An 11269-nucleotide genomic window follows, 5' to 3' on the forward strand; every position below is an offset into this window, starting at 1 on the left:
ATTGTGGATATGAACCCGCTAACTTCAACAACCCATGTACACTCTGAACCAACGTATATTGGTTGTGTCACATCCACTGGAACAGGTGTGATCAATTTGAGTTTAATTTAGGAGATCTGTGCTTTGTTTGTATTTACCACTTACCAACAAGTGCATCACAGTGCAGAATAGCATGAGATGTGTTTAGAGTTTTGCAAAATGAGGCAATGAGACCTGCAAGTTGTGTTTATGGTCTTGTCTCTAAATGGGTTCAGGCCACTGAGCACTTGGTTCAGACAATGGGTTTTAATGTTTAAGCAATTCAGAAAAAAATTCAGCAGATCCTCTGTTGCCACCATATAATTAATGCTCAGTAGCTTTATTATTTTGACAGGTTGTGTGTGTGAGCTGATGACATTTGTGCTTCCGGGTGCAGATTAGACTGCTGAGGAGTGAGACGTTTTGCAAATTTACTTTGAAAGTTGGAATTTGAGTTTAGAGTTTTGAGAAAAAAGGGTGGAAGGTTTCAATGAGTGTGTTTTAACAGTTGTAATACTGAGTTGAACTTTAAAAGTCGTGATATGCGAGAACTCTGTGGTTTCTAGAATCGATATTCCCCACATTTCTATTTTACTGTGTTAGACCGTAAGTGGATGTATATTAGTCAAATGGTGCAAAAACAAACAAGGGATGCATCCCTAAACCACGGGGGATGCTCTGATTTGATGCAGCATCTCTACGCAGCTGAGCAGGCATCGCTTTGGAGAACAGTGTAGTATAAAAGTAGATTTGAAGTTTTGTCTATTTGAAGATTTATGAGTTGATGCATGTTATGTGTATTTTTGCATGTTGTTTAATCCTCTCAGTTCAATCATATAAGAAAAAACTAAAAAAAACGTTTGTTTTTTTTAATCATTTATTCAACCAGTGTCATAGTAGAGCAGCAGCCTATCTCAACAGATGTTGGGTGAAGCTCTCTCTCCTTCGGGTCCATCACAGGGCTAGAAGAAACTGATAACCTTTCACTCTCTGATCCACTGCAGCCACTTTATACTCACTGAATAGTATAAAAAAGAATGTCTTTGGACTGTGAGAGCACCCTGAGAAAACCCACGAGGCACAGGGGACCACAGCTGACATGCAGATTTGAACCCAAACCTGCTCTCTCTATGGTGGTGCTACAACACCACCATATTGCTTACAGCTGCTTTGAAGGCTTAACTAATGGAAAGCTTTTGCAGTCATCTTGTACGCTGATGTTTTCTTAGTTCCAAGAAAGTGAAAAGAAGAAAGCAGGCTTTTCTTGAAAGCACTGCCACCAGCGGAGTGTGACATTAGATCATGTTTTTACTTCAGTGTTACAGAATACAGTATTAATTTCATGAGACTGGTTTTCTCCTAAAATTCAAGAAAGTCATTAAAAGACAGATACACAGGAAGTGGAACCATGGGAACCATAAATATGTAATCTAATTACATAAATAACAGCAAAATGCTATAAACCTAAAGCTTGACTGTTGTTGAAGTAGTCACATTAATTTGTGAATACATTTAAAGATATAATTTACAGTGTCTGATTTGCAAAGAATAACAAATCTGAATATCTGCTTCTTTCAAAATTATGTTGTTTGTGTCTCATCGTTGCCATGGAGAAGGATATTTTGGAGAGAAGTCTTTGTAAAGAGGGAAAGATGGATAAATGATTTGGACAAAAAAGAGATTATATGACCTGTGACTACCAGCTGAGGGAGCAAAAAGAAAAAAAAACCAAAGTTTAAAGCAAAGTAATTGTTATTATTATTTTTTATTTTCATTTTTAAAAATTCAATTTATTTTTTTTAAGCAAAACCAATAAAGTAGTTCTTAAATAGCATATGATCATATTTCTATTCGGGCATTCAGTTATGTTCTGATGAACCCAAATGTTTAAAAATCCAAAACGCTGCAGATCTCCCTGATGCTGAGCTGAGCTGCCGGATATTGTCTATAAAATCACTCTTAAAAATTGTGTCAGCATTTCATCTGCTTCAATTTATCTTCAGCTCATCCTTTATTACTCAGTTACACTTAATGGGTTGAACCAGTAAGGGATAATAGCTTTATGCTGTATCGTCCATGAGTGCATGAGTGTGCTTCATAGTCTGTCCATTCTTGTGTGTGTGTGTGTGAGATGTGTTTTTCTGTCCTCTTGGAAAGGGAATTTCGATTTGGCTTCATTCAAAGAAGACAACAGCGCATTTGCATTTAATCTGACCCACTGAGAAAGACAGAGCTCTATTTCTGATAAAGTATCATGTATGTTTTAGACAAGATGTCTGCTGGTTGTGACAATGAGTCTAAGTGCACCTTTAGCTGTGGCTGCATGCTCAGGAAAAGACTCAGAAGCTGCGACACACTATTTGTGACTATGACTACAAACATGGGCTATGATTGCGGCTGTGTTCATGATTGGTGCATTACGATTATGACTGAAAAACATGCTGTTTTTTTAATTGGTGTAAATGTAGTACATGCAGAGACAGTGTGTTCAGTGCTGATTATGGCAAAGTGATGCACTGAAGCTACTGTATGCTGATAACAATGTCTCAAGCAAGCACAGAAGGTACAGATACTGGAGTTGTTCGTATCCATATCAACACAGACTGAACCACAGCAGCAGAATCCGAACCGTTACCACAAATCCAGCCAGAGCTTCTTCATTCACAGCTGGAAAAGTGGCTGCAGCTGCGCTTGCAACTAGGCGCTGGATCCTGTGAGTAATCAGCCTTTTAAAGTGAGTAATGAGTACTAAATGCATCACATACAGTGTCACATAATCACTGCCTTCAGGGTAATCTGCGGGCTTTCCTTGCAGCAGCACACAAATGAGACATTTCTTGAAACCTTCTATCTTTCTCTCAGGAATCAAAAAACAAAAATCCAATTTTCAAATTACAGCCACAAAACTCCATCACTCGCTGGTATCATCATTCAGCTCGCTCTCCCCCGGCTTGTAACGGTTTGATGACATGAGTAGCAACAAGTGTGAATAATTTTGAGCTAGGAAATGACATCTGTGCTGTAGTTGTGTTTTAACATCTGCTGTCAGCAGTTAGCAATATGCATGATGGTGAATAAGTGTGAGAAATATGTTTTTAGTGGGTGGCAGTGTGATTAGCGAAGGAAAACAAAGTAAATTGTAAGGGAAATTATTGCAAATGTATAGAGAGTAACGCAAAAACAGGCCTGAAAGAAATTGTGTGATCTTTTGATGTGATTTTTACTAAGAGCTCACATTTCTGTTTCTGCCTCCTTTTTGTATTCTTTCCCGATTTCACTCTCGATGTACTTTGCACTGTTCTTAAGAAACCACCGTATGTGTTTTGAAGTCTTGCTGGTACAAAGTATCTTAATGAAGACCACTACTGAAGAAAACGCACACACACAACCTAGTTTTGCTGTGCAGTTTGATGAAAACCTTTTTGTAAGTAATACATTAATCTCCTCATTTTTGTCAACACAAACACAGAGGTCATGTTTGTGAATGTCTGTACAGCAGGAACAGAAACTGTGCCCAGCTTCAGTAGTTTTCTGTTATTCTGAAAGCATAGCAAAAGAGTGCGTGACGTAAAAACACAAAAGAACCCAGAAGCGCAGAGGATAGAGTGTCCAATTAGCTCCAGAGCTGAAAAACAGACTGAGAGAGATGGCGAGACACACTCACACTCACACACACACACACACACACACACACACACACACACACACACACACACACACACACACACAAGTCTGTGCGGACCTTATTAAAGCCAAGCTCCGACGGCGGGCTCCCTGGAGAGTTGTGCTGTGAAGTCTATGGGGCTAGCGGGCAAAGAAATGTTATGCTGGTCATGCGTGGTTCACCTCTAAGCACAGTTACCCTCACAGCAGAAACATTAAAAACATTAACAAGTGATGCTAGTGATGCTTAGAAAGCGAGCGGCACCATTTGGCAGACATGATTGATTGAAATCAACAAGCACGCCTGGTGCCTGTGTGGAGTCCAGTGTGTTCTCAGTAATACAGGCACACCACTATGATTTTCTTCAGATTCATCACCTATTACAGTGTTCCCATTATAATTTCAGCATGTAGCCCCACACTTCCCCCTGCTGGTGCACTGGGGAGAAGCACTGTATTCAGACAATGCAGTTCTTGTGAATTGCACTAACTCCCCATCTCTGAGCCAAATTCTCATCCTCCTAAGGGAGTTTATTCAATTAGCTAATCTTTAGACTAACCATCAAACAGCTTAGCTGGTTAGACACAATTAGCAGATCTCATTTGGAAAGCTTTAATTACATTCTCATTTACTAAAACACATTTTTCACAGCAATTCATTTGTTTTACATAATGCTAAGCAGAAGCTAATCAGCTACAGCACCGATGTCATTTCTTAACCCTTGTATTATGTTTCGGGTCAATTTGACCCATTTCAATTTTTGTGTTGACCAAAGTGCAGGTTATTCTTCCTTTTTTTCCATGAAATTTTGTGACTTTTCCTCATCTAGGGTCATGAACTGCTGTGTAAAATCTGGACACTTTGATGTGCTGTGGAGTGTCTGCACAGAGTTTGTATACAAAGATGATGTTGCGGGTCATTTTGACCCAGACACAAAGTAGTTGCTTAAATCCCAAATAAACATGTTTCTTTGATATACTTTATTTTGACTGCCTCTGAATAGCCATTCAGAACCAGGTATGTGTGGAAGAAGGACTTTCTCCCCCCTGTCCTTGTCACTGTGTCCATTCCCTTTCTTTGAGAAATACACCAAAAATGAGCTCCAGATGATTTACAGCTGAAGAAGCTTTATCGCAGCTTATGAACTGGGATGGTGATGTAGATGAAGAGATTTCAGAGCAACATAATGAACGTATTTTTTTCTCAACATAATACAAGGGTTAAAGAAAGCAACTGCAAAATTGTTGTAATGATTTAATTTCACCAACATACTGTATGCCAGTTCAGAATACATAGCCAGAAAAGGTGAGCCGAAGACAAAGAAGAGCAGGATCGGCAACTGTAATTTGAGCAAATGTGATGTACCATGTTGCAATGCAATCAGTGACAACCTATGTGAAAAGAAATATATGAAATATAGTATGAAATTCACAGTTAGGTCCATAATTAGTTGGACATCATTTTTGTAGTTTTGCCTCTCTGCCCTGCCACAGTGGATTTTAGATCAAACAAAATGTGATTGAAGTGATGACTTTCAACTTTAATTCAAGGGACAAAAAGTTTGCATTAACTATTCAGGAATTACAGCCGGTGTTATGCACAGTTCCCCATTTTCAGAGGCTCAAAAGTAATGGGACAATTGAGTGACGAGCAGTTTCATAGCCAGGTCTGCTCCCTCTTTATTTCATGACAAATGGAATAATATCTGAAGTTGATTCAAAGTGTTGAATTTTGTATTTTAGAGCTTTTCATTGTAATTTACATATGAGGCATTTGCACTGTGTCCATCATTAGGCTAAAAAAACAGAACAAAACAAACCTATCAGAGAGATGGCAAAAGCTTTAGAGCAAAAAAAGAAAAAGAAAAAAGGACACGCACATCCAAAATGAAGGCTGGGTGCTGGAACAAAAAAATTGTAAAGAGAAAAAAAGGGGTCTGCACACCGGCAAAGCTCCTAAACCACGTTTTTAATCCAAACAAATCTTAATAAGAAGTGACGTGTCCATTTTAATCTTTTTATTTTTACAAACCTTCCCAGAATTGCAGGACATGTAACACTTTTTAATAATTGTAGTATTTTGTACATATACATATGTGTATCTTTCTACATGTATGATTAGTTGGATTCTTTAAATATTTATTGAATATTCATTGTATATTTGCAATATATTGTTTTGTAATGGATTTATATATTTATGTTTTTCTTTTCCGTTGATGGATGATTACATACATGTGTGTTTTTTGCCTTCCTCCTTTCTGATAGGTGGGCAGCATCCATCACATGACGTGTTATTGTGTACAGATATGATGAGTCCTGCTTTGTTCTCGCTAAGTCTGAAGAAGAGCAATTTGTGGCCCGAAACGTCACTTCTTATTAAGATTTGTTTGGATTAAAAACGTGGTTTAGGAGCTTTGCCGGTGTGCGGACCCCTTTTTTTCTCTTTAAAAGCTTTAGAGCAGCCAAATCATCAATCTGGCACATTCTTAAAAAGAATGAAAGCAGTGGCCAGCTCAGCAACACCGAAAGGACCTGAAAGACCACAGAAAACAACTAAAGTGTATGATGACAGAATTCTTTCCATGGTTAAGAAAAACAGCTTCTCAACATCTAACCAAGTGAACAACACTCTCGATGAGGCAGGTGTGTCATTAATATCAATAAATGCAGTCATGAATAGAAATACAGAGAGTTTAGAACAAAATGCAAGCCACTGGTTACACTCAAGAACAAAAGGCCAGATTAGTCTTTGCCTGAAAACATCTAAAAAAGTTCTGGGTAGACAAAAGCAAGAAGAACTTGTACAAGAATGATGGGAAGAGAAAAGTACGTAGAAGGAGAGAAACAGCTCGTGAGCGAGAGGATTCAGATCATCTGTTAGACATAGTGGAAGCAATATCATAGCCACATATGGCTGCCAGTGGAACCAGGTCACTAGTTTTTATTGATGATGTAACTGCTGATGGAAGCAGCAGGGTGAATTGTGAAGTGTACAGGGCTATACTCTGATTGGACAGCGCTTCACAGTGCAAATGGATAATGACCCAAAGCATACTGGAAAAGCAACCCAAGAGTTTCTCAAAGTAAAGAAATTAGATTTTATTCAATGGTCAAGTCAGTCCAATGATCTCAGCCCAACAGAGCATGTTTTTGTTCTGTAATTAAATGCATAACTGAATGAAGAAATACCCACAAACAAGGTATCTGCAGAAAGGGCCTGGCAGAGCATCTCACTGTGTGTACAGGTAATGTGTAAAAATCGCTGTAATTCCCAATTTTTAACATCCCTTGAAATAAAACTGAAAATCTGCACTTCAGTTGCATGCTGGTTGTGTGATGTGTAATACAATCCACTGTGGTGGTGTACAGAGCCAAAACTACAAAAAAAAATGTATGTCTCGAGGAAATAATGGGCCTGGCTGTATGTGTGTAATACTGTGATTTGAAGTGAAAGTGCCCCTTTTTCATTTTAGATGTGAAACTGGCATACATGACAGTCATATGAGGTTGGAATGTGTGTTCTGACGTCCTGTTCTTAAATTGTATTGTGTAGAGTGTTTTGATTTTTGACGGGTTGTCTGGGGAAAGTGGTGTTGTTTTGAGTGCAGGTAAAACTGTTTTGGTGTGTTTGTGAGGTTTTGCCAGTGAAGTCAGAGGTTTCATGAAAGCAGTAGTCAAAGTGGGTTTGTTTAGAGGTTTGACAAAAGGATGGAGATCATACAAATGTGTCTTTGCAACTGTGAAAAAATCTATAATTAAGCAATAAGGTCATGAAAGAATTAAGCAGGAAAAATGAAGGCTTCTCTAAAAGTTGCGTAATACTTTATTACCAGGCTTTCCATTTGAGAGTGATGCGTTCCAGCTCTGCATCTGCTGTGGTGTTGTGCCCACAAAAGCCTGACGCGTGTAACTGCCCCTCCCGCGGCAACACACGAGCCGTCTTCCATCTCTCACTGAGCACACAAAGACAATGGGGCACGTGTTTCTTCACACCTTTCACCCAAATGGCTGCGCAGACAGACAGAGATAAAGAAATGGGATCAAAAGTTCAATCTTTTTCCCCAACAAACTAAAGCTTATTAGAACAGCTGTTTGTCCACTTAAAATTTAAATCACGTTGCCAGATGAGCCTTTGAAACAATCCCCGCCCCCCATATTGACAATATCAAATATACGCAGACTGTGCATTCGTTTAGATCAGTCGTATATTAATAAACAGTATGACCTGGACACGACTGTTACTGAATTTTAAATAGATTCATATAATCGGGCAACTTTTCAGATTCTTCATGCAAAATTCAAACAGAAGGTGACCAAATGATCGTAGTTTGTTGAAGTGTGACTTCGCACCTCAGCACCGTGGCGCATGGAAACACTTGGGGACGCGTCAAAACGCAATTTGGCACGGGCTTCCAGGCCCTGATAAAAAGAAGCTTCCTGCCTTCATCCTCACATCCGCAGAACACTTTACGCAAAGCTGACCACCGCAAGGAGCCATGGAGGCTTGCACCAACAAGAGTGGATTATCGTCTCGTTCTAATGGAGACAATTCGAGCCAGCAGTCCGATTTGTGGAGACCATGGTTTCGAAATGAGGGCAAAAATGTCGAACGCAAGGTACGCTTAAAGTTTCTGTTTTTAAATCCAAACATGTATTGATTACTGGTCAGAAGACTAAAGAAATTGCTTTGTTTTAGACGTTTTCAACACATGAAGACCTCACTGGTGCAACAGAACCCAAAACACCTCAAGTCATCCATCCAGTCAAGTAAGTGGAGTTTTAGCAATGAGAGCATAGTTTAAAAATATAAAGTATATAGATGAAAAACATGCATTGCTTTCTGTTTGAAGGTTGTACTGGCCAAAATCGAGATTTTTTGATTATCTGTATCGGGACGCAGAAATACTCCTCCGCAACTATCCGGTTCAAGCAGCCATCTGCCCCTACGAAGACTCCAGCAGCGACGAAGACAACGATGATGAAGAGGAGGAGGTTGAAAAGGAGCAAAACTAAATTTTTAGACCTTTGGAGACTATTTAATAATGCTACAATATTTAAATCTTTTAATTTATTCCTGTAATTATATGTAAATAGTTCAGATACCAGTTACCGAGAATGTGAATGCTTAAGTTATTCTTTCTACCTTTCTACCTCCTTTGTGTTTTATAATAAAATGCTGGAAATTAATGTCGTTGTCTGGGGTTTATTTGCTTTAAACCACACACACACACACACACACACACACACACACACACACACACACACACACACACACACACGCAGAACGTGTTTGGGGCTCTCTCATGCACGGCTGGTATAAAATGGCCCTAACTGTATCCTGACACAGAAGTATCCTAAATATAATGTTAATATAACCTATAATCACTCCAGGTGTGTGTAGCTCCCTTAATTATAAGATGTAGCAAAGTTTTTTTCTTTCCACATTTGCATTCAGTTTATTGGATATTTACATTCAGTTTATTGCATATGGCCGCCTTCTTTCTGCTGAGCAGCCCTCTCCCCATGGAAGTGCAAGGTGGTAAACGCCCCATTTCCTGTGCGGCGTAGCGTGAAGTGCGGAAACTGCGGGGCAGGTGGAGGGCGCAAACCCTGTCACCAGAGACCATAAAGATGAGCTGAGGCAGACAACAAGTACTGGTAGCATTATCAAAGAGTCTGTATTTTATGTGCGCCATCAAAGGTATTTCTGCCAATGAATTAAATCAAAAGTTACACGTTCGCCTTGGTATGACGCCACATATTTGTGGACCAAGCATCAAACAGGAAGTCGACTCTGCAAGGCATGAGGTGAGGAAACAAAAAAGTGTTAGGTCTTAGTTCGTCCTATTCACGTGACCGGAACAACATGAGGGAAAAGCTCGTGTGATTATAACCCTTGAACAATTGTGCTTCATCTGCTCAGTGTTTCCCAGCCGCTCTATATGCATTAACCCCTAATCAACAACAAGTGTTCATGGACTAGTGGGATTTTCTTACCTATATTTTCTTAATCCCAATCATCTTTTTGTTGAAATTGTTTAAACTAACAAGTGAATTTTTGACTGAATGTATGTTCTAGCTCTAGCTACAGCTGTGCAACCCTAAGATTAAAGCAAGTGCAGGCACAGGCACACAACACTGATGTAGAGTGCGTTAATAAGAGCTAGATTAACTCAGTGTAAACCTTTACTGAGCCATTATTCTGCCTGTTATCTGTGCATTCTGTGTGCACATGAAGACCCTAAACATATGGCAATAATATCTTGTGGTTTTTCTAGTTATATATTGTACATTATCCAGTAAACCAAGATTAATTAATAGCGATCTAAGGATTGCCTAAAAGCCCCTCTTCAGAGCCTGTGAACAGAGCCAATATCAGCTGCCTGCTTAGAGAGCAACATTCAGCCTTTGTTCTAAAAATCCTTTGATGCAGTTTATAATTAGGATATTATGTCCTTGCTGGAATGCAGAACTGATTTTTATTGGTTTAAAGTTATGGTATCAGGTTATGATTGCCGCTTGTAATTGCAGTAAATCCTGACAAAGTGGTGGGTTTTAAACCACAAGACGCATATGGAATCTCCAAACAGTAACATCAGCCTATAATAATGGGTTATTAAACTGACACTTGTTATGTTAAAGTTCTGTTTCATGACTGTATCTGTTTTTGTTTGAATTTGATGATATTAGTGTGAGTAGCCCAGTGTCTCTTGTTAAAACTTCAACAGTGTGTCTGTCTGTACAGTTGAACTGTTGAACTTTTCAACTCACACCAGTGTTGACCTTTTGAGCTGTGCTGTGGGAACTTCTTGGATCATTCCTAGGTGTTCTGAAGAGTGCAAAGTTTGCACACCTTCATGGTGGGAGACACATTTTGGTGTCTTAACTGGACTGGGGGCAATGCACCACCCCCGCATAGGTGACGTATCCTGGACAGACTGCAAACTGCGACTGTTTGATTAATTGCAAAATACTTATCTTCACTGATACTTTAATCTTAATATGGGCCTCGGATTGATAGAGGTGATAAATGTAGCTGGCACTAAACCAACACAAAAATAACACAGTGACTTTCCAGAGCAAGCAATTGCAATCTGACTTCTAAGCATCAAAATTAGTATTAATGCCTAAATGTTAAGCTGAGATCAGAAGTCCTGAAGCGTTCATAAACTCTGCGACTGTGGGATCTTCTGAACTTTCCCAGGCATGTGTGGGTGTCAAAGCTACAGGAGTGTCACCTACTTTGGTGTGACATGTGCTCGCCTCCAGAATTAAAGATAAAAACACGGAACGATGCATTTCCTGCTGAATTTATAACCAGCTGACTTTGCAGGTAATGCAGTTGGAAATATGATAATACAAAGTAAATTATGATTGAAACTTTGAACATAGCGCACTGCCCTAAAACCCAACACAGTGAACTTTGTTTTATCGGACACATGCTGGTCTTGTATGCGCTGGTGTGAACTTGAGTGTGAAGAATACACAAACATCTGAAAAAGTGGATTGTGTTCAGCCTCATGTTTAACCCCCGTAGCCATGTATGTCACAAGTGTAATGTGCCTTGGTTGCATATCGGGATTTGTAA

At 39.4% G+C, this 11269-nt stretch overlaps 1 protein-coding gene across 1 annotated transcript; it reads left to right on the forward strand.

The window, feature by feature from the left end:
• The first annotated feature begins 8047 nt into the window (after window positions 1–8047).
• LOC115774947 (protein ripply2-like) lies at window positions 8048–8694 on the forward strand. Its single transcript, XM_030722433.1, is given in 5 exon segments — window positions 8048–8087; window positions 8090–8173; window positions 8176–8297; window positions 8378–8448; window positions 8532–8694. Coding segments are annotated over 5 exon segments (480 nt in total).
• Window positions 8695–11269: the final 2575 nt, after the last annotated feature.

This window comes from Archocentrus centrarchus, chromosome 24 (genome assembly GCF_007364275.1).
Source record: "Archocentrus centrarchus isolate MPI-CPG fArcCen1 chromosome 24, fArcCen1, whole genome shotgun sequence".
Taxonomy (NCBI): Eukaryota; Metazoa; Chordata; class Actinopteri; order Cichliformes; family Cichlidae; genus Archocentrus; species Archocentrus centrarchus.